This window comes from Bufo gargarizans, chromosome 7 (assembly GCF_014858855.1).
Source record: "Bufo gargarizans isolate SCDJY-AF-19 chromosome 7, ASM1485885v1, whole genome shotgun sequence".
NCBI lineage: Eukaryota > Metazoa > Chordata > Amphibia > Anura > Bufonidae > Bufo > Bufo gargarizans.
Genome location: NC_058086.1, coordinates 74545280 through 74573118, shown reverse-complemented (window position 1 = coordinate 74573118; position 27839 = coordinate 74545280). Strand labels below are relative to the sequence as shown.

The window sequence follows — 27839 nt, the reverse complement described above, 5'->3', positions numbered from 1 at the left end:
CTGTTATGCCCATAACAGTGCACATATCCCCCTCTCCATAACAGCGCCACCCACAGATCCCCCTCTCCATAACAGCGCCGCCCACAGATCCCCCTCTCCATAACTGTGCCGCCCACAGATCCCCCTCTCCATAACTGTGCCGCCCACAGATCCCCCTCTCCATAACTGTGCCGCCCACAGATCCCCCTCTCCATAACTACGCCGCCCACAGATCCCCCTCTCCATAACTACGCCGTCCACAGATCCCCTCTCCATAACTACGCCGTCCACAGATCCCCCTCTCCATAACTACGCCGCCCACAGATCCCCCTCTCCATAACTGCGCCGCCCACAGATCCCCCTCTCCATAACTGCGCCGTCCACAGATCCCCCACTCCATAACTGCGCCGTCCACAGATCCCCCATAATAGTGTCGTCCACAGATCCCCCATAATAGTGTCGTCCACAGATCCCCCATAATAGTGTCGTCCACAGATCCCCCATAATAGTGTCGTCCACAGATCCCCCATAATAGTGTCGTCCACAGATCCCCCATAATAGTGTCGTCCACAGATCCCCCATAATAGTGTCGTCCACAGATCCCCCATAATAGTGTCGTCCACAGATCCCCCATAATAGTGTCGTCCACAGATCCCCCATAATAGTGTCGTCCACAGATCCCCCATAATAGTGTCGTCCACAGATCCCCCATAATAGTGTCGTCCACAGATCCCCCATAATAGTGTCGTCCACAGATCCCCCATAATAGTGTCGTCCACAGATCCCCCATAATAGTGTCGTCCACAGATCCCCCTTAATAGTGTCGTCCACAGATCCCCCATAATAGTGTCGTCCACAGATCCCCCATAATAGTGTCGTCCACAGATCCCCCATAATAGTGTCGTCCACAATTTGTTTTAATATGGCCTTTGAACATATTTTTTCAAGTAAGATCATATAAACCTCTGTTTTGTAATTTTGTCGTTTTTGCTGATTAATCGATTAATCGTAGAAATTAATCGGCAACTAATCGATTATTCAAATAATCGTTAGCTGCAGCCCTACAGGACATACAGTTCACATTGGAATTTTCCACATGTGAATTGCATTTTCTGGATGTCAGTGTCCAGCGCATCGGTACAATGCTAAAAACTGAAGTCTATACGAAGCCTACTGACCGCAACACCGTCCTGAGGTATGACAGCGCTCATCGCCGGACGATGGTGCGGTCACTTCCGTACAGCCAATTTATCAGAGCCAAGAAGATAGTGAGTGACAGCTGCACACTCGACAAAACTTTAGAAAGAATGACACAATCTTTCAGAGGCGGAATCCAGCATCCGTTTTACAACAACAATTGAGTCGTATCAACCAGAGAGAGAAAGGTGACCTTTTTCATGGCACTAAGAGGAATCAATCTAAAAAAATACCCTTTGTATCCACCTTTTGTGAAGCCAGTACTAAAGTCAGTAAAATTATTAACCAATATTGGTCAATTCTTGGCACAGAACATAAGAATATTCCTGAATTCTGTAATAGACCTATCATGTCATACAAAAGAGCCAGTAATCTTAAAGACAAACTAGTGAAAAATGACTGGCTCACAAAAAGGTGTATACCAATTACTTTTGGCTCCTAAGAAGTGTGGCAGTTACCCGTGCCTTCACTGTGTGAACTGCAAGTACATGGTGAAGGGACGTGATTTCATTCATCCAAATACTGGGGTGTCTTATCCTCTGAAATTTTATTTAACCTGTGACTCTTGTTATGTCATCTGTTTTATGGTGCCCATGCAAGTTACTGTATGTGGGTGAGACCACATGTGATTTCAAATCCCGTTTCAATCAGCACCGCTTTTCTATGCGGAAAAAATGCAAGGATTTGCCAGTCTCACACCACTTCGCGAACATGGGCCATGGGGAAGGTGATCTCAGGTTCATGATCATAGACCATGTCCCATTGCCACGAACAGGAGGTAATCGCATAAAAATACTTAAAAAACGGGAATCTGAATGGATCTTCAAATTTCAAACGATCAAACCGGGGGGTCTAAATGTGGAGTACAAACCATGGCTATTCATACGATTCCCTATTTTCATGACCTTGTTGTCATTGGTGTCGAAAAATCTGTTTTTTCTTTTAATTCTAAATATATTTGGATAATATATTTTTTTATTTTCACCTTTTATCTCACATACAGGACCTGTGGATGGAAGGGCTTAGCTTAACAGGAGGTTGGTTGCTTTGGACACGTGCGGTTTATTCCTGGGTATACTGTACTTACATTCTTATTCACATTGATGCGCTCTTCAAATGCATTTTTTTTACATAATCTGGCTAATTTTGGAAGTTTTCTGCCCGTCAAGGGTTAATGATGGGAGTAGCAGGGCAACAGCTGCCGCTGGTCCCCTCCTCTCCCGCTCGTATATTCCGGATGACAGTGCATCGTAAGATAGCACGTAACCCGGGAGTGTACCCTGGGTAGATCATCCTGATGTATATTTGGCCTATACACATTATACTGTATTTGTATTACGCGCTCTACCTAAGCTGCATATGACGCGAGGTGTCATGTGATGGACCACTCGCGAACACGTGATTATTCCTCCAGTGATGTCACGGACATGCGCAGCTTCAGTTCCGGGACGCCGTATCCATGTGGCATACGCTTGCAACTCTGTATCCGCCTACCATTGAGCTCGCCTGATTCCATGCCTGGCCCTCCTACGATGTCACACACACAGGTGACAATTATTCACTGTTGATTATCACTTATGCAAAGCATGTATATGTTTAATGTACTGATGTACTGTTATGTTTGAGACATACGGATTTATATGCTTTATAACACCGCTTTTCGAATATGATGCTTCTATATATCCATATGAAAAGGTTTTGTATCCTTTTTTTGAATATTATTGATTAAGTATCACTTATGTATGCTAATTTGACACGATCACATAAAAACCCACAGTTGTATATGATGCATTGCTTGAAAATGGTCCCAGCAAGCGGACCAAAACGTCGCTGCTTGGGTGAATAAAGGATCCCACATTTTTTTCACCATTGGATGTGCTGCGGTGACACCTTCTCATTCAAAGTTTTCTTTATTTTCATGACTTTGAAAATTGTAGATTCACACTGAAGGCATCAAAACTATGAATTAACACATGTGGAACATAACAAAAAAGTGAAGTGTGAAACAACTGAAAATATGCCATATTCTAGGTTCTTCAAAGTAGCCATCTTTTGCTTTGGATTACTGCTTTGCACACTTTTGGCATTCTCTTGATGAGCTTCAAGAGGTAGTGACCTGAAATGGTCTTCCAACAGTATTGAAGGAGTTCCCAGAGATGCTTAGCACTTGTTGGCCCTTTTGCCTTCACTCTGCGGTCCAGCTCACCCCAAACCATCTCGATTGGGTTCAGGTCCGGTGACTGGAGGCCAGGTCATCTGGCGCAGCACCCCATCACTCTCCTTTATGGTCAAATAGCCCTTACACAGCCTGGAGGTGTGTTTGGAGTCATTGTCCTGTTGGACCATCATTTATTTTTCAACTAAAAACGCAAACCGGATGAAATAGCATGCCGCTGCAAGATGCTGTGGTAGCCATGCTGGTTCAGTATGCCTTCAATTTTGAATAAATTCCCAACAGTGTCACCAGCAAAGCACCCCCACACCATCACACCTCCTCCTCCATGCTTCACGGTGGGAACCAGGCATGCAGAGTCCATCCGTTCACCTTTACTGCGTCGCACAAAGACACGGTGGTTGGAACCAAAGATCTCAAATTTGGACTCATCAGACCAAAGCACAGATTTCCACTGGTCTAATGTCCATTCCTTGTGTTCTTTAGCCTAAACAAGCTTGTTGCCTGTCCTTAGCAGTGGTTTCCTAGAAGATATTCTACCATGAAGACCTGATTCACACAGTCTCCTCTTTACAGTTGTTCTAGAGATGTGTCTGCTGCTAGAACTCTGTGTGGCATTGACCTGGTCTCTAATCTGAGCTGCTGTTAACCTGCGATTTCTGAGGCTGGTGACTCGGATGAACTTATCCTCCGCAGCAGAGGTAACTCTTGGTCTTTCTTTCCTGGGGCGGTCCGCATGCGAGCCAGTTTCTTTGCAGCGCTTGATGGTTTTTGCGACTGCACTTGGCGACACTTTCTAAGTTTTCCCAATTTTTCGGACTGACTGACCTTAATTTGTTAAAGTAATGATGGCAATCGTTTTTCTTTACTTAGCTGCTTTTTTCTTGCCATAATACAAATTCTAACAGTCTATTCAGTAGGACTATCAGCTGTGTATCCACCTGACTTCTCCACAATGCAGCTGATGGTCCCAACCCCATTTATAAGGCAAGAAATCCCACTTATTAAACCTGACAGGGCACACCTGTGAAGTGAAAACCATTTCAGGTGACTACCTCTTGAAGCTCATCAAGAGAATACCAAGAGTGTGCAAAGCAGTAATCAAAGCAAAAAGGTGGCTACTTTGAAGAACCTAGAATATGACACATTTTCAGTTGTTTCACACTTTTTTGTTATGTTCCACATGTGTTAAACGGGTTGTCCAGGTTCAGAGCTGAACCTGGACAGCCCTCCATTTTCACCCAGGCAGCCCCCCTGACATGAGCATCAAGTTCATGCTCCGATGCTCTCCTTTGCCCTGCGCCAAATTGCACAGGGCAAAGGCATTTTTCTGAGTTCCGGTGACGTACCGGGGCTCTCCATGGGGCTGACAGGAACACCGGTGACGTCACCGGTACTGATGGGCGGGATTTGGCTCTGCCCTAGCCAGTAAAACGGCTAGGGCAGAGCTAAAGCCCGCCCCTCAGAGCCAGTGACGTCACCGAACACACCGCTGGGCGGAAGTTACCGCCCGGCAGTGTGTTATTGAAAACACAAGAGCCTGTGCCCTGCGCGATCTAGCGCAGGGCACTGGAGCGCATCGGAGCATGAGATGCTCCGATGCTAGGCTCAGGGGGGCTGCCGGGGTGAAAATAAGGGTATGCCCGGGTTCAGCTCTGAACCCGGACAACCCCTTTAATTCATAGTTTTGATGCCTTCAGTGTGAATCTGTCATGAAAATAAAGAAAACTCTTTGAATGAGAAGGTGTGTCCAAACTTTTGGTCTGTACTGTGTGTATATAGATGCACAGATTTGTCCGATTCTCAGCATATTTGCCGGGTTGTGGACAGCCATGCCGGATACATTTCAGACAATCCCTAAAACTGCTTAAAAAATTAGATTCTCACGTTCTTCTTTCTCCAGCGGCATTGGTCTAGTTCTCTGGGATTAAACACATGACCACATCAGCCAATCTCACCAGCAGTAGATATCTCCGACAAACACACAGTGTAAACAGTATACAACTACACACTTCTGGCAGATCTGTCACATTGATCCTTAAATCGAGGCATAAAGTTACAGAGAGTTGTCCTCATTTTGAGATTTAGGGGAAGTAAACAGTTTTGCTGTCTTCAAACTATGTACTGTGAATACATATGCAAACAAGCACCCTTACATTTGGATATGTCTGGCTTTGATAGCAATTATGGAAAATAAAACAATTTCTATACATTTAAGTGCTCAGTGTGAGGCTCAGTTCAGTAGTCCATGTATTCCTTTCTATACAATTAAATGTGTCCAGATGCATACCTGCCTGACATATGCCAAAAGAAGACAATTGGCATTTATCTCGTACAGTATACTGCTAGAAAACTTTTGTTCCTTGCATACATTGCCAACTGTACACAAAAATATGGTGTGAATTGAGCCATAGCTGTATATAACTGGTCTACAATAAAAAGGTAGTAAAAAAAAAATGGCATAAACATAGTCTACAACCAGCATGCACAGACACTCTAGTTTACAGGTTTTAAAAGACATCTTGGAGAGGTGTTAGGCTGTGCAAAATACAGAATTCTATATAAAGGGAACCAGACGCCTCAAAAACACATATAAAACTGCCAGCACTATTTTAAGTGTCATCAGTGCCATCTTGCCGGTCAGTTTCAAGTCAAGGGGGCAGCGGCTTCCTTGCTTCAAGTCAAGGTAAGCACGCGCCCCTAACTGTCCTTTCTCTTGTTTGATTGACTGCCTGAAGTGCGGCCAGGATCGCAGAAGTCTGACGCATGCACGATGCGCCACTGAAAGCCGCCTAACAGCGGCAGCCGGAGATGGGATTGCGCCTTATCAAGGAGTGCACTGTGATTGCGCAAGACTTCTGGCTGTGAAACAAGAAAGGGTTTAGGGGGCATGCTTACCTTGACTTTAAGCAAGGAAGCCGCTGCCCCCTTGACTTGAAGCTGACCGCTAGATAGCGCTGATGGCGCTTAAATATTTTTTATTTATTTTTTTAAGCTATTGAGCATCAGACTACTGGATCAAACATATGATTATGAACAGACTGGGGGCTACTATAAGGTAATGGTGGCAGTTTTATATGCATTTTTGAGGTGACAGGTTCCCTTTAAGGAGGCAGCAAATATGGAAATCAAAGTATTAAAACACATTTCATGGCAAGTAGTGGTATGGAGATGGTGTTTGATTTTCATATTGGAGAACTGCATCCTCCTGTAAATGTTAGTTCATAGCCAGCATAACTCGTTTTAACTACACAAAATAAGCAGACAATTTATGCACACAACACGGACAGTTTATCTATTTTTAACAGACTTTTTTTCAATTTTGAAAAGATGTTTTTTTCCCTGATGCCTTTCTGAGAGACATTAAAAACGGACTCATTCAATTATATGGGGGAAGACTGTCAGTAAAAAACTGACAAGAACCAACATGTTCTATTTTCTGACATCCGATATTCACTGGCAGTCAAAAAACTGTCATGTGAATAACCCCATAGGCCACCATTGGTTTTAAAATAGAAGAATGATAGCCATTAAAAATGTTTTTCACTGTCGTGTGCGTATAGCCTTATGGTGCTATTACACTTGTGCATCAGCAGCCACAGACAGCACTCGCGATGTTTCATTTGCTGGCTGCACTTGGACTTGCCATTGCTTCAGTTTGCCAGTCCAGGAGCAGCTCATTATTTAGTGATAAACTACCCACAACCAATGACACCCATGTAATAGCACAATTAGGGTAAGGCAGGCGAAGGGGGACGGTGGAGTATGGTGTTTGGCAGTATTTTCAGGAAGGAGTTGGGGAAAACAGAATGGATAACAGCTTAATGTACAAATTAAAAATGACATGACATTATAATAATTGCGCTAAACAGAAGACAAGCAATTAAAAAGATAATCAGGGACATATGAAGAACGGCAAAAAAGTGAAAAGTAAGGACAGAATGGTGTTTAGCTGCTAGCATTTAGCAATCTTTCAGTTTCAGGTAAAGACATGCACCTCGATTTTTCGCCCCTCAATCACCGTGCTGTGCAATTTCTCCCGGGCCCGGTCAGCATCCGCGCTAGTTTCAAAAGTTACAAAACCAAAACCCTGCGTGCAAAGGGGAGACATACATGCAGATCATTAGAGAAGGGAAGGGGAAAGAAAAGAGAAGGGAAGGGAGAGTGGAAAGGGAGTAAAGGGGCATAAGAAAACATCAGCCGCCAAAGAGCCAGAATTAAAAATAAACCCTAAAAAAAAATTTAAAAAAAACACACACAAGACAGGACATCAAAACCTCTCATTTGTTTTAAAGTTGGCAACAGTGAAAGACCAGAAAACACAGAGCGCTAATCTGTCATGTTGATGCTCTTCAGACACATGCAATGTGAGGGGAGTGAATATACCTACAAAGGAAAAAGAGGAAGGGAAGAAGGAGGGGGGGTGGCCATTTTTAATTCTGATTCCACATGGCTCAATGGCATGAAGCTTTTTTCACATTACAGGCAATAGCTGGATATTCATCGATGGGTTTACAAACCTCAACAAGAAATACATTGATGAATCACCTTCAGCAAGTGATTTAGTTCTAGGTCATATTCGATTGACTGTTATACATTTGTGGAACTAGTCTGGTCTTTATATTAAAATGGAATGGTTCAGCAGTCTTGACCATGTTGTCAGCAGATTTGTGTCTACGAAACTGGGTGACCTGTTACATGTGCGCTTGGCTGCTGAAGCCATCAGTGTTGGTCCCATGTTCAGATGTGCCCACATTGCTGAGAAAAATGATGTTTTAATATATGCAAATGATCCTCTAGGAGCAACAGGGGCCCTGCAGTTACTCCTAGGGGCTCAGCTCTCTGCAACGTTCACACCCTCTCCACTTTGACTTTAGGAGAAGTCAGGGCCAAGCTTGGCGACGCGACTGCCTTAAAGGGGTATTATCATCTTAATGATCACTGTTAAATCCGTTAATGATTTAACAGTGATAATGAACTACATTTCTTTTCTTCTCCTGGCCGGCCGCTGTACTGAACGCGCACACCAAGTACGCACATGTGCCCTGGTGACTTCCTCCTGGCAAGCACAGCGCGCGCCCTGGCCGGGAGAAGACATCAATGAAGATGGAGCCCGCCCCCTGCCGAAACCAGGAAGTGGACGGCACGCCGGGAGCAGGCAAGTATAAAAGTGTCTTGAGAAAACCCCTTTAAGCCTGTGCTTAAATACGTGAGCAGGCAGTCAGTGATGCATCCGTGTGTCCGTTTTTAGCTGTCCGTGTTGCATCCGTTTCACTGACACTGAACAGCTGAAAAATAATTTTCAAAAGAATCTCTTCTTAATGATCTTTGAAACGGATGGCATCAGTGGTTTTCACGGACCCATAGAATATAATGGATGTGATGGATCTGTGAACGGACAAAATAGCGCATGCACCCGTGCTAAAACACTGATGTGTGAATACAACACATTAAAATGAATGGGGACATGTGATCTCCTTGGAGAACACATACAGCACACTGACGTGTAAACAAGGCTTTATCCTGTCAAAATGTAGAGGGTGTGGCAGTGAGAGCACCGAGCCTCTAGAAGTAATGGCAACACATCTTTTGCTCCTTGAGGCTTGCAGCAATGCGTGCACATATGAACATGGGACCAACACACATGCCTTAAGCTGCCAAGTGCAAATGCAACAGGTCAGCCAGTTTCAAGGGTACAAATCTTCCGAAAAGGTGCCCTTTAGATTAGAGGTTGGTGAGGGCAGAACAAACATGCCTTTTGTGGAGCTTTTATTTTCAGAATTCAACACGTGATCCCAGCTTGTTATTACAACATCCAGCACATGTGCAAGTCTGAATCTCTGACTCTTTCACGAGATTCAATACTCACGCAGGCACTGGAGGCTGCAATGCCAGGATGGGACCACATGGTGGATGGACAGCACATGATCTTGGAAATGGCAGCCACAAGAGATCAGAACTGCATTTCAGATAACCCCTTTAACTATGGAACGCATGCTGCATTCAGCTGCATCACAGCAGCTCCCCTCTACTCAGAGTCAACCAAGAGACCATTACAGCTGCCATTAAGAGCAGATAGGATGGCCTGAGATGCAGTTTAAAGGGGTTCTCCAGGAAAGAAGAAAATAAAAATACTAAATTACTTTATTATAAAACATATTCCCAAATACCTTTCATTAGCTATAGTGGCTTATTTGTCTGGGGAACAATCATTCCTATTAGTACACACAAAACCTGTCCTAATCACACAGGAGGACCGGCTCTACCTCAGAACACTGAGGTAAAGAGCTGCTGCATCCTCCTCTCTGCTCTACTTGTCAGGGATTATGATCCTGAAAACAGCTGATAAAATGAGAATGGAGTTCATGAGTAAACATGAAGTACAGAAAGGAGGTTGGGGCTAATGAGCAGCAGCACTTGTATGCAGTTTCCATTACCAGAGCAACATATTGCCACAGTCTGTCCTCCCTACTTCATGTCTCCTCAAGAACTCCATTGCTACAGAGATTAAGCTAAAGATCAGCTGTATTCAGGATCATAATCTCTGACAAGTAGAGCAGAAGAGGAGACATGTCCTCCAGTGTGATTAGGACAGGTTTTGTGTAGACTAATAGGACCATTTTTTCTCCCAATGACCGCCCCATAGACCAAACAAGCAGTTTTAACAAAAAAAATAAAAATTAATGTATTTTTCGCCCTATAAGAGGTTTTAGAGGAAAATGAGAAAAAAAATGTTTCATTAGACCTCAGATCAGACCTCAGCTAACAGCCCCAATCAGACCACCAATGTTAATAGACCCTAACAAGACCTGAGCTCAGTCCCACAATCAGACCTCAGCTCAGAACCCAATGCGAAGATTTCAATTACTCGCCGGTAATTGGTTTTTCCTCTAGCCCCCACAGCGGCACGACAGGAGGATACCCCGCCTCCCCAGGGACAGGAAACAACGTGGAGCTCTTTAAATACTCCCCTCCCCTTACCTGCTCCAGTAAATAACCGAGAAACTCGAATGGATGCAACAAAATTAATCTTTATGTGTTATTGAAAAATATACAAGGATACTCTCCGAGAAAAGACACAAAAAAACTTCTTCCTTCTTTCCCTTTTAAAAATAAAATAAAAGTTAGAATAACTAATGGGAGGGAAATTCCCCGTGCCGCTGTGGGGGCTAGAGGAAAAACCAATTACCGGTAAGTAATTGAAATCTTACTAAACGCCGCCCCAGCGGCACGACCGGAGGAATAACCGAGGAATCCCATATCAGGGGGGGGGGGGGGGACAACCGCAGATAATACTCTGTGAGCAAATGATAACTCCCTGCTCTTCAACACGTCTAACTGATAATGTCTAAAGAAAGTAGAAGGTGACGACCAGGTGGCTGCCTGGCAAATTTGCTCTAACGGAACCTCCGCTGATTCAGCCCAAGAGGCTGCTACAGATCGGGTTGAATGGGCTTTCAAGCCTGCCGGGGGAGGAACCTCCCCAAGTCATAACATGTCAGGATTGTCAATCTGATCCATCGACTAACAGATGCCTTTCTTGCTGCGTTCCCTTTATTTGGGCCTGCAAATTGAATAAACAGTCTGTCCATTTTCCTGAGATCTTCCGTAGCCTTCAGGTAGGCAAGGACTGTTCTTACATCCAGGTTGTGGAATCGCCTTTGCTCCTGACCGCCTGACGGGGATCCAAAGGAAGGGAGGGACACCTCCTAAAGACAGTGGAACTTAAGAGACCACCTTAGGTAAAAAAGAGGGAGAATGTCTCAGTACTATCCTATCATCCTTGATGGACAGGTACGGGGGCCTGCACGAGAAGGCCTGGATCTCCCCCACCCTCCTAGCCGAGGTGATGGCAACTAAAAAAAACTGTTTTAAAAGGTAAGTAACTTTAGAGATCTCTCAGATAAGGGTTCAAAGGGACTGTCTGATAAGGCTGCTAAGACTAGATTCAAGTCCCAAGGGGGGACAGTGGACCTCACTATTGGTTGCTTTCTCCGAGCTCCTTTCACAAATCTCTTAACAAGGTCTACCTCTGCTAATTTAATATCAAGTGAGGCACTCAAAGCTGATATGTGGACTTTTATAGTGCTTACTCTTAGCCCCTTCTGCAGACCTGACAGGAGGAACTCTAGGACCTTAGTGATTACAAGGGGACCTCTGGTACCCCCCCCCCCCCAACCCCCCCCACCCGGTGAATCTTCTGAAAGACTGCCAGATTCTGTCATAAATCTTAGAAGTCACCTTCTTGCGACTATAGAGAATTGTGAAAATTACCGCGTCCGAGAGGCCCTTTCCCTTTAATATCTCCCGCTCAGTCTCCATGCTGTGTTGTCTTGGGATGCCATACTGGGCCCTGGTGAAGGAGATCCGGGATGTTTGGTAGTCGCCACACGTCTCCTGCTGACATCCTCACTAGGAGAGGGAACCACGATCTCTTGGGCCAGTAAGGAGCGATCAGGATCAGCTTGTGGTTCTCCTGTAGTACCTTTTGCAGTACTTTGGGGATTAACGCAAAGGGAGGGAAGGCATACAGGTTTACCTTTGGCCACGGGTGGGAGAGAGTCCACTATGAGTGGGTGATCCGTATAGGCTAGAGAGCCAAACTTCTCTACTTGTCTGTTTTGACGCGTGGCGAACAGATATATTTCTGGAAGGAACCATGTTTGTGCCATCTGATGGAATATCCTTGGGTTTAAAGGACCATTCCCCTTCATTTAAGATATCTCTGCTGAGAAAATTTCTCTTGAGACCCTCGCTAAGGATGGGCTTCTTGTGCATCCTTGCCTGTTTAGATAGGCCACAGGTGTGGTGTTGTCTGAGAGTATTCTCACTTCTTTCCCGCGGATATCTGAGTGAAGGGCCTTCAAGGCCTCTCAGACTGCACTTAATCCCTCAGTTTGGAAGAGGCTAGGATCGGATCTCCTTGCCGGCCACCCTGTACTACGGACCTGTCTGAAAAGGCCCCCCAACCGTTCTTGCTGGCATCTGTAGTAATAGTGACTACATCTGTTTGTTGCCACGGAACGCCTGTGTTTAGGTTCTGGCTGATCAACCACCAATTCACGGAATCTCTTACATATTGAGGGACTCTTACCCTCCGCTCTAGTGAAGCTCTGCTCTTGTCCCATTCTCTGAGCATAAAAGACTGAAGGGTTCGTGAGTGAGCCTGAGCCCACTTTACTGCTGGGATAGATGAGGACATCAGACCCAAGATCTTCATTACTGATCTGACTGTCGCTCTTGATTTGCTGCGGAATAGAGTAAATTCCTGCTTGATAGTCTGAATCTTTTCCCGTGGGAGGAAGGTCCTCATGAGACTTGAGTCCAGCAGCATCCCTAAAAAGATCTTTCTGCTTTCGGGCCAGAGGTCTGACTTTTCTATATTTATCAGCCACCCCAGAGCCGTTAGGCTTTGCTTCACTAAATCTATTTGTTCTAATAGAAGACTCTCTGATGCAGCCGCTATAAGGAAGTCGTCCAAGTAAGGCACAACTAATATGCCCTTTAGATGAAGGTCTGCTATCACCTCCGCCATTACTTTGGAGAAGACTCTTGGCGCTGACGTAATGCCGAAAGGAAGGACCTGGAATTGATAATGGAGTACCACCGAATCTTGCTGTACTGCAAATCTGAGGAATTTCTGATGCTCTCTGCAGATTGGAATATGGTAATGCGAGTCGGTGAGGTCTAGGGTTGCCATAAAGGTGTTTCTCTGTAAGAGACTTATAGTGGATTTTATGCTCTCCATCTTGAATCGTTTGTAAAGTAGATGTTGGTTCAGTCCCTTTAAGTTTATAATGGCTCTGTATGAGCCGTTTGGTTTTTTGACTAAAAATATAGGGGAATAATAACCTGTTCCCTGTTCTGCTGGGGGAACTGACACTATAGCTTCTTTTTGCAAGAGGATCTTTCTCTGATCTAGTATTAATGCTTGGACTGGATCGGCTTTTTTGGTGATGTGGAAAACCTCCTGGGGAAGAGTGGAAAACTTCAACTTTAGGCCTGATGAGACTACATCCAACACCCAGGGGGAATTGGAGATACTCTCCCAGGCAGGGGCGTAACTAGAAGTGACTGGGCCCCACAGCAAATATTTGTAAGGGCCCCCCTCAGCGCGCTTCGCACCTCCCTCCTCCTGTGTAAACCCCACTCCTTTGGCACAGTGTAGCGGTATACTGTATATTGTGTGGCACAGTATAGAGGTATACTGTATATTGTGTGGCACAGTGTAGCGGTATACTGTATATTGTGTGGCACAGTGTAGAGGTATACTGTATATTGTGGGGCACAGTGTAGCGGTATACTGTATATTGTGTGGCACAGTATAGAGGTATACTGTATATTGTGTGGCACAGTGTAGCGGTATACTGTATATTGTGTGGCACAGTGTAGAGGTATATTGTGAGGCACAGTGTAGCGGTATACTGTATATTGTGTGGCACAGTGTTGAGGTATATTGTGAGGCACAGTGTAGCGGTATACTGTATATTGTGTGGCACAGTGTAGCGGTATATTGTGAGGCACAGTGTAGAGGTATACTGTATATTGTGGGGCACAGTGTAGAGGTATACTGTATATTGTGTGGCACAGTGTAGCGGTATACTGTATATTGTGTGGCACAGTGTAGAGGTATACTGTATATTGTGTGGCACAGTAGCAGTATACTGTATATTGTGAGGCACAGTGTAGAGGTATACTGTATATTGTGGGGCACAGTATAGAGGTATACTGTACATTGTGGGGCACAGTGTAGCGGTATACTGTATATTGTGGGGCACAGTGTAGCAGTATACTGTACATTGTGGGGCACAGTATAGAGGTATACTGTACATTGTGGGGCACAGTATAGAGGTATACTGTACATTGTGGGGCACAGTGTAGCGGTATACTGTATATTGTGGGGCACAGTGTAGGCTATATGTGCATAACATAAACATACTCCACATGAACACTTACAGTTACTTGGCTCGGCCCTTGGGGATCTCGGACGCCACTTCCACACTTTGGCCGGGGGCTCGGCGGAGCTGATGTTGTGTTTTATCCTAATGAGAAAGATTTTATAATAAGGATTTGGAGAAGGGGCAGTGGGATAGCAAAGCAGGGAGAGGCCGGTGCTGCTACTAGGGGGTCATACCATGGGGCAGTAATAAAACCCACCATAATGCCCCCCCCCCCCCCACTAGTAATAATTCTCCTTATAATGTGACAGTGCAAAAAATACACCCTTGTAATGCCCCCAGTTGAGCTAATGTCCCCATAGTGCCCCCATAATGTGCCAGTATAAAATACCCCTATATAGTGCCCCCAGTAAATTCCCCCATAGTGCTCCTCTCCCCCCTTCCTGCTAGTGCCCCCAAAATGTACCAGTATAAAATGCCCCATATATAGTGCCCCAGTAGATGCCCCTCAGTGTCCGGCCTCTGATAGGCTGCCAGCCTAGTGTCCCCCATAATGCCCCCCAATAATGTGCCAGTATCAAGTGCCTCTCCCCCCCCCCACATGTCCCAGTATCATAGTGCCATCTCCCCCCATGTGCCAGTATCAAGTGCCTCTCTCCTTCCCACCCCCCATGTGCCAGTATCAAGTGCCTCTCTCTTCCCCCCATGTGCCAGTATCATAGTGCCATCTCCCCCACAAAAAAGTGCCAGTATTAAGTGCCTCTCCCCCCATGTGCCAGTATCATAGTGCCAACCCCCCCCCCCACATGCCAGTATCAAGTGCCTCTCTCCTCCCCCCCATGTCCCAGTATCATAGTGCCATCTCCCCCCCCCCCACTAAAAAGTGCCAATATCAAGTGCCTCTCTCCCTCCCCCCTCCCCATGTGCCAGTATCAGGTGCCAACCCCCCCCCCCCCCCATGTCCCAGTATCATAGTGCCATCTTCCCCCCCCCCCACCACCACCACAAAAAAAGTGCCAGTATCAAGTGCCTCTCTCCCTCCCCCCCCCCCCCCCTGCCAGTATCAGGTGCCTCTCTCCCCCCCCCCATGCCAGTATCAGGTGCCAACCCCACTCCCCCCCCCCCCCCTATGTGCCAGTATCAGGTGCCTTCCGCTCCCCCCATGGCAGTAACAGTCGGGTATTAAAAAAAATAAATAAACACTTCTACTTACCTCCATGTCAGCGATGCGATGCAGCCTCTTTCTGTGTCCCGCCCAGTATGTCCTTATATGGACTCAGTGCTTGTATTTCAGAAAAGAGTCTGCTGGGATTCGAACCCACGACCTTCTGCTTCAGAGGCAGAACAGCTAACCACTAGACCATAGGAGCTGCCTTGATGCTGACTGAAAAAATATGAGACTTCTACTGTTATAGCTGGCTAAGTGTACATCTATACACATGGCAGCTGCTCATATATAGAGATGTAGCAGAGCTGAATGTGCTGAGACAGCTGTCATATACAGATATAGCAGTATCTCAGCTATATCTCTATATGACAGCTGTTCCAGCACACTCAGCTCTGCTATATCTCTATATATAGCTGTCATGTGTATAGATGTAGCAGAGCTGGGTGTGTTTAGGCATCTGTCATGTGTATAGATGTAGTAGAGCTGGGTTTGCTGGGGCAACTGTCATATATAGAGATATAGCAGAGCTGAGCGTGCTGGGACAGCTGTCATATAGATATATAGCAGTGCTGGTGTGTTGGGGGCAGCTGTCATGTGTATAGATGTAGCAGAGCTGGCTGTGTTTCGGCAGCTGTCATGTGTATAGATGTAGTAGAGCTGGGTGTGTTTGGGCATCTGTCATGTATAGATGTAGTAGAGCTGGGTTTGCTGGGGCAGCTGTCATATATAGAGATATAGCAGAGCTGAGTGTGCTGGTGCAGCTGTCATGTGTATAGATGTAGCAGAGCTGGCTGTGTTTTGGCAGCTGTCATGTGTATAGATGTAGTAGAGCTGGGTTTGCTGGGGCAGCTGTCATATATAGAGATATAGCAGAGCTGAGTGTGCTGGGACAGCTGTCATATAGATATATAGCAGTGCTGGTGTGTTGGAGGCAGCTGTCATGTGTATAGATGTAGCAGAGCTGGCTGTGTTTCGGCAGCTGTCATGTGTATAGATGTAGTAGAGCTGGGTTTGCTGGGGCAGCTGTCATATATAGAGATATAGCAGAGCTGAGTGTGCTGGGACAGCTGTCATATAGAGATATAGCAGTGCCTGGTATGTTGGGGGCAGCTGTCATGTGTATAGATGTAGCAGAGCTGGCTGTGTTTTGGCAGCTGTCATGTGTATAGATGTAGTAGAGCTGGGTTTGCTGGGGCAGCTGTCATATATAGAGATATAGCAGAGCTGAGTGTGCAGGGACAGCTGTCATATACAGATATAGCAGTGCTAGGTGTGTTTTGGCAGCTGTCATGTGTATAGATGTATTTTTTTTTTTTTTTACAGTCAGTTGTAATGCAGCCTTTATGGCTGTGAGGGTAAATGCTTTGCCACTGATTCACTAATAGATTGGAGGTTGTGGGTTCGAATCCCAGACCAGGAGACTTTAGCAGACAGTAAAATTAGATCACACTAGCGGCTGCTGTGAAGGGGCCCTGAACACAATATTTAACTAACTTGAAAATGAACACAATATTTTAAGCCGGGGCGCCGGGCCCCCTTGGCAGCCCGGGCCCCGAAGCAGCTGCTTCCCCTGCTTCCCCGGTAGTTACGCCACTGCTCCCAGGCTGGGAGGAAGTACTTCAGTCTTCCTCCTACCCTGCATTTGAAGTCATTGTTTTGTTGACTTTTGGGAGGAGTCAGAGGGGTTGAATAAAAAACCTCGACCTCTTCCTCTTCCCGAATGCCACCGGGGAGAAAAATCTTTCCTTTTCTGGTCTTGTCTGCCCCTGGATGCAGGAAAAAACAGTCTGACGAAAACTCCTTTGTTCCGAGGGAAACCCCTTCTTTTTGTCTGTGGCCTTTTCTAGGATGTCGTCCAGGACTGACCCGAACACCCTATCACCTTCGCATGGGATGCCGCAGAGCTTGTTCTTGGATGCCGCATCACCTGACCAGGACCTAAGCCACACTGCCCTTATGGTGGAGTTTGAGAGGGCCGCAGATCTGGTAGTTTAATAGAATCGACCGAAGCGTCGGCCAGAAAATTTGCCGCCTGTTTAAGAACTGGCAGAGATGCTAAAATATTCTCTCATGGGGTTCCTGATACTAGGTGTTCCTCTAGTTGGTTTTAACTAGATAGTCATGGACCTGGCTGTATAGGTTGAGGCTACACTAGGTCCAAGGATGGACATGGAAGCCTCCCATGACACTTAGTAGGGCCTCGCTTCTTTTATCCATTGGGTCCTTTAGGAGACCTAAATCCTCAAAGGGTAAAGCTGACTTTACCTGGGAGACAGGGAGAAACGCACCGCAGTCCCGCGATCCTGCCCCCGTATTCGACCAGCCGGCGATTTACTGATGGGAAACCCGAACGAATCTCCCACCAGTGGAACTCCACGCTTGTTCCCAGAGGGACAGGAAACAACTGGAGCAGGTAAGGGGAGGGGAGTATTTAAAGAGCTCCACGTTGTTTCCTGTCCCTGGGTATGCTCCCTGGGTAAACAATGTCTAGTACTAGAAGATTGGCACACTCGACATATGGGACTCTATGGATCGATGCAAATCACAAAGTTTATTGAACCTATACATAAAAGGATAAAAGAATAAAAGGTAACTTCTAATAAAATGTTTGATCACTCAAACCTAGTATGATATGAATATTACCACTTAATTACTATTTGAAAATTGCATAATATTGCACTTATTAGTGCAAAAGGAAATAACTACGTTTAAAGTAACCACAATTGGAATATTGACTCTATCCCAGAGGACATTACTATCCTCTTGCCTCCATTTTTTCCACAAAGGATATAACTAAGGCAGACCTTTTTTTTCCCCATAGGAACTCATCTGCAAATAGCTATAGTTTTCTTGTAATTACCATCCGACCAACATAAAGATCATTGCATGATACAGGAGGTTGAAATATATGTTTTATGGTATTATGCAATAATAAGTGCAATATTATGCGATTTTCAAATAGTAATTAAGTGGTAATATTCATATCATACTAGGTTTGAGTAATCAAACATTTTATTATAAGTTACCTTTTATTCTTTTACCCTTTTATGTATATGTACAATAAATTGATTTGCATTGATCCATAGAGTCCCATATGTCGAGTGTGCCAGTCTTCTAGTACTAGACATCATTTTTGCATTATTTGAAGGGTGAATCATTTTAGATTTGAGCACCTCTTTGTGACAGAGGGTGAGCTATTGCCCACATTATCTTTAAAAAAAAAAAATAAACCACTTAACTCTCCTGCTCCTGGACGCGGCCACTCCTCACTGCCCGCGCTTTGTCTTTTTCCTGCTGTCAGCTGTGCTGTGAACCGGCGTGCACAGCGTGAGGTCACATAGCGCCCTCGCGCTGTGCGCAGCCACTGCACAGCCAACAGCCGCTGCGAGGATAGAGCCTTCACTGCTTCCTGGTCCTCCGGTACTAATGATCACTTCCCCCCCCCCACACTTTTGGGGCAAAAAATAAGGTACAATAGTAATATTTAAGTATTTTCATTTTCTTAAATCTTGGAGAACCCCTTTAATGAGAGCACTTCACAGTGAAGTTATGCACCCAGTGCACCAACGGGGATTCTGGTTATAAAAAGTAATGCCCATCAACAGGATAGGGGGAACTACATTGTTTGATCAGTGGGGACCAACCACACTGATCATGAGAACAGGGAGCTCATACTCCACACGGCCAGACCCCAGTATTGGGAATGGTATCAGTCTATTACCAGCAATGTCAGGCATAGGCCAGATCTGGTGGTCCCACTATTCTGATCCTATGCCAGAACAGAATACTGGAATTAGGGCAGAGATATGCACTTTGGCAGATTAAGTGTCTGACTTGCTAAATCTCCCCATCTTATTATCCCCTGCACTGCTGGAACATGTGCCTAATTTATGACGAGGTGCAGGCCTGGTCATAAATTAGGTGCATCCTATAGCTCTGTCTGTGCACCTTACCAGAACTCTACGACAGCTTGGAGACAGAAAACTGTTGCAAATGAAGATAAATTTGTCTGGATAGCTTGCCATGTCTCGTTCTCAAGGCTTGCCACACCCTTTTTAGAAAAATGGTGAGGACGGCAAGAAGTGGGAGATGCAACAACTTTTCAAGAGTCTTTAAATGCAACTTTTCAGATGCAAAAGGAGATGTTGAATTTCTCCCTTAAACTCAGCATGATCAAATCTAGTAGGTGGTATGTTTGGAGCATGTTCCCTAAAAGATACTAGGCTGCACAGTTTAGTATTGGAAAATACCAAATCCCGGTATCGCATGGAAGCGGGTGCAAAAGTATCGATTGGGTGTCTTAAGTTAGATACCCGATGCAACCCTAGTCCTTTGTATTGAGCCCTCGGCGGCCATTACACACCATCCTAATATCCGCGGTATATTAGTTAACAGTATAGGATTTAAAATCTCCCTATTTACAGATTATGTCCTCAATTTATCTGACTTATAGGTTACTCAAACAAATCTCTTCCACTTACTGGAGGAATTTGGCAGACTATCGGGTTATAAAGTAAATACATTTCCGCTCCACACCCCACCCCTCAGGATAGGTTAGCATTATTTCAAACCAACTTTCACTTGAGGTGGAGTACTCAGCTCTACAGTACCTAGGGATACTGTTACCCCCCATATACTCTTCCCTGTACGCTCAGAATTTCGCTGCTCTTTTTTGCAAACCAAGAACCTTTATGACTATATGGATGAACTTGCCTTTATCTTTCTTCGGGCATAGAGAAAACGTCTCTTCTTCCTAAGTTGCTTTACTTGAGACCTATGAGCTCTCCAATCCTCCATTTTGCGTTTTATATGGAATGGCAAGCAACATAGAATGTTGTTTAAAGTCCTTACTGCTGTTAAAACACAAGGGGGGGGGGGGGGGGGATTGGAGGTACCAGATATTACTAAATACTATAGGGGCACATCTCTAGAGGATACCCACAATTATGTGTATTTGAGGTGGATTGAGAAAGAAAAGTAAAAGTAAAGTATATATCCAGACTCCCTTCTGTGGTCTCCAATACACCCTGCACTACCGTTACAGCTAGGGATAAGCGAATTTCACATTTTGAGATTCATGTTCGGTTCGGCTTGTGGTATAATCTGATCTGAGTTATGGATTCCATTACCACGGACCATAACGCAATTCCATGATGGATCATTTATGCAGGCCATAGACTTCCATTATGACGGAATGAATAACTTAATGCCTCTAAAGCCATTCCGTGGTAACGGAATCCATAACGCAGTTCACATTATACCACAAGCCAAACAGAAAAGAATTTCAAAAAATATAAAATTCGCTCATAACTAGTCAAAACTAGTGGGCCCGATGTCCTTTATGTGTACCGTATGGCATGCCTGCAAACAGCTTTTTCTTTAAAAAGAGTAAATAAACCTATGATATTTTAGTATCTTGTTCCTAATCCCCTAAATACATTTTTCCTAATATACTTAACTTTCTATTTTTAAATTCCTAAAGCGCACCATTCATAGTGCGCTTAAAACTCTGTTGTCCCTACACCGCTGACAGCACAGCGGTGTACAGAGTACAAATTTTATGAATGGTCAGCAGTAGTGCAGGGAGTATGAGCAGTAGCACACATTGCTGCTCCTGCCAGTGCTCCCCTGACAATTATTAACTCCTGGCATAGAACACATGGGTACTCTGAACCCATGTACTATGCCAGGATTAGCTCAGAGGAGCAGACACAGGCAGGAGCTGCTCCGGTCAGCTAATCCTGGCATAGTACATGGGTACAGGGTACCCATGTGCTATGCCAGGAGTTAGTAATTGCTGCTCCTGCCCGTGCTCCCCAGACAATGTGCGCTCCTGCCCTTTCATAAAAGGAGTACTCCGTACACCGCTGAGATGTGTACGGAGATCTGAGTTTTAAGCACACACTGAATGGTGCACTTTAGGGATGTAAAGTATAGTAAAAATCGTACAGTAAAAATTTTGGGGATTAGGGACAACATAATTATTATAAAAAGTTTAATTGTTACTCTAACAGCCCTCAAATCCCCTATTGCATTGTTTCTATTTAACCCTGTATTTCCAAAGGGTATGCTTTCATTTTTTTTAAGTCATGGTTCACTAACAAGGTATTCTGCTTTGCAGACAGACTATAGGACCCTACGCCTTTTGCCGTTCACTACCCTTAGTTCTAACTTTAAACTACCAGAAGCTTCTAGATATCCACGTATGCAGACATAACATTTCCTCACTACTTTATTTAAGTCTTCCCAGGTCTCCACTCCAACCTCTTTAGAAAAACTGTAAGCCATCGGACTCAACTAAAACACTTATTTCTGACATTTATTTTCTGCTCAGCCCCCTTCCGCTCTTGTTCGGCATTCCTATATGACTAAATGGGATACTATCTTGGACCATGCAGGAATAGAAACTGATTTGGAGAAGAGCTGCCATGACTTCTACCGGCACATCCCATAGCGATAATTCCTATTAAAAAAAAAATTGATGTTCTGGTATCATACCCTACAATTGTTGCAGCACATCAACCCCAATATCTCTCCACCTGGTGGTGGAGATGCAGAACGACAACTCTGGCTGTCATTTGCTAACAAAGTTCCCCCTAGATCTTTTTTTTCTATTTACTGAACATGCTACATGCACCCCTGAGAAAGCATTATTTAGCTTTAGCTCTTCACACTTTAACAGCAAGAACAGGAGGGCGAGTAGGGGAGGTGTACCCCATGGATTGGAACCAATTCAACTAGTTGAGGCAGTCGCAGGAAACGACCAGTAAATGGATAAAAGGAACTTTATTGGTGGGCAATTTTCAAAACAGACAAAATTTGTTTCTGGTTCCAGGAACCCATTATCAAGTCTTTTGGATGGATATGATAGGTGCTGGTATTGCCCTCAGCAATATTTGCACTGTTACTATTGTGAGGTGGCAAGAGCTTTTGTACATGCTGCACAGTGGTGTAATGGATGGCAGTGCAGATGCTGGGTGTGAACTGCCATCCATCTCATTAGCATTAAAGGAAATGTGTCATCAAAAACTTTACCCCCTAGTTAAAACTAGATAGAAACACTTTATTTTCTGATTAGATTTTTGTATTCAGTTTCCTTAACATGAATTTTGTTACGGCCATCTTGCATGAGCTGTTCTTAGCATTTAGATAGCATTAAGAAAGTTACCGCTAAACATAGGTGAACATATCAAGCTGCCATATTTAATACACTTTGTGGTAGTACAGCAATCCACTGGCCCTCCCTCAGTGTTTGTAGTGACACCGGACCACAACTTTCTCAATTTTGCTCCCTCATCCCCTGAGGAGTCTGGGGTAACCATAAAGATAAAACGCGTTGGACCTTCTCGTGAGAACTTTTTGATTTTGTTTAGGTCTGGAATAAGTAGAGTAGTTACAGGTACTCACTCCACCAATTTTCCCTAACATGGTTTTCCAGGGATTGATAACAGGGCAAGGTTCCGGATGCGGCCGCTCTCATCAGGGCGATGACTCTGTATTAGGAGGTTTTTATGGCAAAATAGACTTGACAGGGCAAGGTAGGGACAGGATACACACATTGTATCATCCAAATCCTTCCTCCAGTCTGGTATCCAGGTATTAACCGAATCATCAGTATACCGATAGGACTGTTCCAATTTTGATAAATGTGGTATAAAGTACTCCAACATAGAGTTAAGCCAAACGGACTTCAAATATTCCACTCATGATAAATTCCACCCCATAAGTTTCTAATCGCCATACCTGTAACTATTACACACAGAATACAAACTCTGATCTGGTGCAATCAACAAATCCAGGTTTGTATTCGTTGTGTAATAAAGTTAGGCATGTGCCGCTACTTACAGTAAGGGTCCATTCACACATCCGCAAAATGAGTCCACATCCGTTGCGCAATTTTGAGGACCCATTCATTTTCAATGGGGCCGGAATGTGCTGTCCGCATCCGCAATTCCGTTCCTCAAAAAAAAAATAGAACATGTCCTATTCTTGTACAAGAAAAGGCATTTTCGATTAGTGCGGCGACACGCGGTCAGCAAAATGCGGAATGCAAATTGCTGGTGGTAGTGTTTTGCGGATCTGCAAAACACATACAGACGTGTGAATGGACCCTAACCGTGCATTACTGGAAGCCATCTTCATTCAGCTGCAGCAGGGCCATACTTATAAAAAAAATTAGTGGAACTCACACTGTTTAGTGAGAGAATCAAAAAGATTTGGATTCGTACAAAGGACAAATCTAAATCTACTAACACTTGTACATAGCGAGAAGTAGTACCATTTAGGCTTCATGGCCAGTGCAAAAACTGATGGATTTTTTATTTAAATATACATGGGGGGAGAAATAAAAAAAAATAAAAAAATATTATATAAAACAAGTTTTAAACAATGGACCATTTTCTGATGACACATTCCCTTTAAAAGAGTAGGAATAGACACATTGGATTGCTGAAAAATAGGAATCCTTGCACTCAGCACAACCAACCCTATCAAGCAGTATGCTTGGTTTACTAGTGTTGATCATGCTGACAGATACTCTTAGCTGCCTGTCAGTAATGGGAATTGCTCATAATGGAGTTTAAACTTAAAATTAGGAAACCTAATGTAAATATAACTTTCTGGCAGTGAAAAAAGCTGAATGCAAAAGGGGATGAGCCAAGTTTAGGTGGGTTTACACTTCTGTTGAACTGATCCGGCAGGCTCTTCCAGAGTTCCCCGGGTCCAGTCTAGCCGGATACTTTTACCACCGTACCCTATTGACTATATTAGGATCCGTCTACTTTCCCATGAAATGCCAGCTTTGGCCAGATAACAGCCATTGCATGAGTTAGTCAATGAAGCCAGTATCCAGTTAGGCCAGATCTAGTGAACTCCAGCAATATGTTCTCTGCTGAAACGGCCTGCCAGATTAGTTAAACAAAAAGTGAGACCCTACCCTTATGATACAAGTTTAAAAACAAACTGTTCATCTCTTTGTATCGCCAATCCTACACAAACTCTTGTATATTATGTACAGTATATTCTAGGTTCATTATGTACTTCTAGCTTTGCATTCATTTTGTATCAAACTATAGTTCAATCAAACAACTTGCAAAGTGCTTTGCATGTATTACTTGTTGGTTTGTAACCAAAAAACACCCATTTCTATTGCCAATTAAGGATTCAGCTTAATATTGTGACTGGGAATCAGACTTTAATGGCAGATAAAAAAAAAAATAATAATAAGAAATAGGTAGAAGATTAGAAGAAGAGATATAGATAGATATATATATATTCCCTGTCTGAAGTTAAAATGTAACCATGTAACCGTAAATGTTAATTTATAATCGAGAAGGCTTTTCCGCTCCCTATGAACTTTTCAGAATACAAAGTGTTACCAAATACACAAGGAAGAAGAAAAAAAAAAAAAAAAGAAAAAAAAAAAAAACATCACATACCATTTCAAAAGATTTAGCAAATATAGCACTCCCCTTTCTAAGTTTTATGTGTAATAGCTGGCGTTTTAAAAACCTTAAGCCTGAGGCCGAATGCACGTGGCCGAGAGCGGTCCGTGGTATGCCGGGCTGGATTCCTGTTTAGAGCAGGAACACACAGTCTATGGTTGCTATGACACCGTGCGCTTCATGCAGCCGCTGGACTACAGTAATACAAGTATAGTGTATTACTGGTATAGTGTATTACTGTAGTCCACATGGCGTCATAGCAACCAATGACGCCGTGTGCTCCTGCTCTGAACAGGAATCCAGCCTGGCATACCACAGACCGCTCTCGGCTGTGAAACACGGCCGTGTGCATTCGGCCTTATTCACACGTCAGTGATTGAGCCAAAACCAGGATTGAAGCCTACACAGAGAAAGAAAGATCTGCACATGTTTGTTTAGAGTTGCACCTAGTTTTGGCTCAAAATCACTGACTGTGTGAATAATGGCTCATGCACACAAACATATTTTTCTTTTGTTTTTTACGGGTCAATGGGGCTTAAAAAAAATAAAATAAATAAAACACTAAACAATGAAATGACTGAAAAAAAATAAAAAATACAAACCGTGCATGAGCCCTTAGGCATAATGCAAATATCTGCAATTTCCTTAAAATACAGACCAACACCCTGTAATATTAATCAGTAGTAAATCATAACTAGAGATAAGCGAATTTCATATTTTGAAATTCATTCATACTTTGGTGATAAAAGGTGAATTGTGTTATGGATTCCGTTACCACAACGCAATTCTATGACAGAATGCCTTTATTCATTCCATCAACATAGAGTCCTCCCCTACGTAACGGAAACGGGACAGATCAGTTTTGCAGCCCATAGACTTCTATTATGACTGAATGAATAACGGAATGCCTCTAAAAAGGCATTCTGCCACAGAAATGCGTTATGTCTGTGGTAACGGAATCCATAACGCACCTTTTACCACCAAACGAAGTGTGAACAAATTTCATAAGCGGACATTCGCTCATCTCTAATCATAACTAAAAAGTTTGTCATATGCATGCCATGATGGAAGACATAATTGCTATAAAAGAATTACAGTTGCAAGAAAAAGACGAACGTTTGGCAATTCCCTTGATTACTAAAACGTGGACCAATTGTGTTATTAGTTTAATGAATTGGGAAGAAACCGTTACGGTATATCATTCATGTATTTTATTGAGCAGAATGAGTAAAACCTCCACAATGAAGGGGAGGGAAAACCTCTATAATAAAGGAGTTGCCCCACTACAAAGTACTTAAGGACACAGGATAATAGGGCCCTGGTGGCACAACTCCTGCCGTCAGACACTTATCACCTATTCTGTAGATATTGCCTTCAACTGTCATAAGCCATATGTTCTGTTAGAAGCTGTGGCGATTGCAGGGAAAGGGCTACATCAGAAAGGACATACCCCTGAGAAAGGACATGCCCCATAAGGGTACTTTCACCCTAGCGGTTTTCTTTTCCGGCATAGAGTTCCGTCCTAGAGGCTCTATACGGGAAAAAGAACGGATCAGTTTTATACCCATGCATTCTGAATGGAGAGAAATCCATTCAGGATGCATCAGGATGTCTTCAGTTCAGTCTTTTTGACTGTTCAGGACAGAAAATACCGCAGTATGCTGTGGCTTTATCTCCGGCCCAAAAAAAACAAAACTGAACACTTGCCTGAATGATCCGGCATTTTTTTCCATAGGAATGTATTAGTGCCGGATAAGGCATTCAAAATACTGCAATGTCAGATCAGTAAAAATGTGAAAAAAACATAACGGATCAGTTTGTCCAGATGACAAACAGACGGATCCGTTCTTGCAATGCATTTGTAAGACGGATCCGTCTACAAATTCATTTTTTTGCATGCAGATTGCCAGATTCGGCAGGCAGTACCGGTGACTGAACTGCTTAATGATCACTCTGCAAGTGAGAAAGTACCCTTAGCTGCAAGCCTGGAATAAATCAGCAGAACAATTTGAGCAATGACTGGTGAAATATCTGATGTACTTGTAGTGCATGACCATCTCTAACAAACCTTGTACCTCACATGGAACCAATCATAGCATAACCCCCAGTAACAATCCTCCCACCACACCTCTACTTTTCAACAGTTGTAACTTTACCTCAATTTAGCAATATGAGAATTTGAATTTTTGAAAGTTTGTTATTTAAGGCATCTGTCAGCATCAGTACCTATGAAACTGGTTGACCTGTGGCATGTGTGCTTTGCAGCTGAATACACTTGTGCTGGTCCCATGTTCATATGTGCCCACAATGCTGAGGAAAATTGTTTTATATACGCAAATGATCCTCAAGGAGCAACATTGGAGTTACCGTTACACCTAGAGGATCAGCTCTCTAACTGCCACGCCCTCTGCATTTTGATTGACAGGGGCAGGCAGGGAAAATGTTATAACGCCTGGACCTGACTTCAGTCAAAATGCAGAGACGGCAGAGCTGAGAATGACAACATAACAGCAATTCCCCAGTTGCTCCTAGAGTCTCATTTGCATATATAAAACATTTTTCTCAGCAGTGCGGGCACATATGAACATGGGACTAACACAAATGCCTTAAGCTGCTAAGTGCACAGGCAACAGGTTAGCCGGTTTCATGGGTACAAATTTAGAATACATTTAATGGTAATAGATTTTCCTTGACACCATGACAGTACCTATAGAAAGACCGCCTCCTCAGGACAGGAAGCAGTAACCAGAATGGCTTAAAAAGGAGGGAACATCCCCCTTATCCATCCATCCATCCATCTATCTATCTCTTTTTAAAACTTTTTGCAAGCTCTCCAGTACCTCTTTTCAGGCAAGTGGGGGGAAAAAAGTAATCCAAATTTCCCACTCGTTTTACGACAGCACCCATAGAGGATAGGCAAGGAGAACTCCCTATCCTCAAGTATGCTGTATACAGATAGTCAATAGAGGCTGTGATGATCT

General features: G+C 44.0%; 1 protein-coding gene across 1 annotated transcript in view; it reads right to left on the bottom strand.

Annotated features, from left to right (window-relative positions):
* LOC122944171 (RNA binding protein fox-1 homolog 2) overlaps positions 1-27839 on the bottom strand; it is a 356156-nt gene that overhangs the window by 291458 nt on the left and 36859 nt on the right. Inside the window, exon 7 of the mRNA XM_044302402.1 lies at positions 7347-7439. Coding sequence (XP_044158337.1) covers positions 7347-7439 — 93 coding nt within the window. The remainder of the gene's footprint in view (positions 1-7346; positions 7440-27839) is intronic.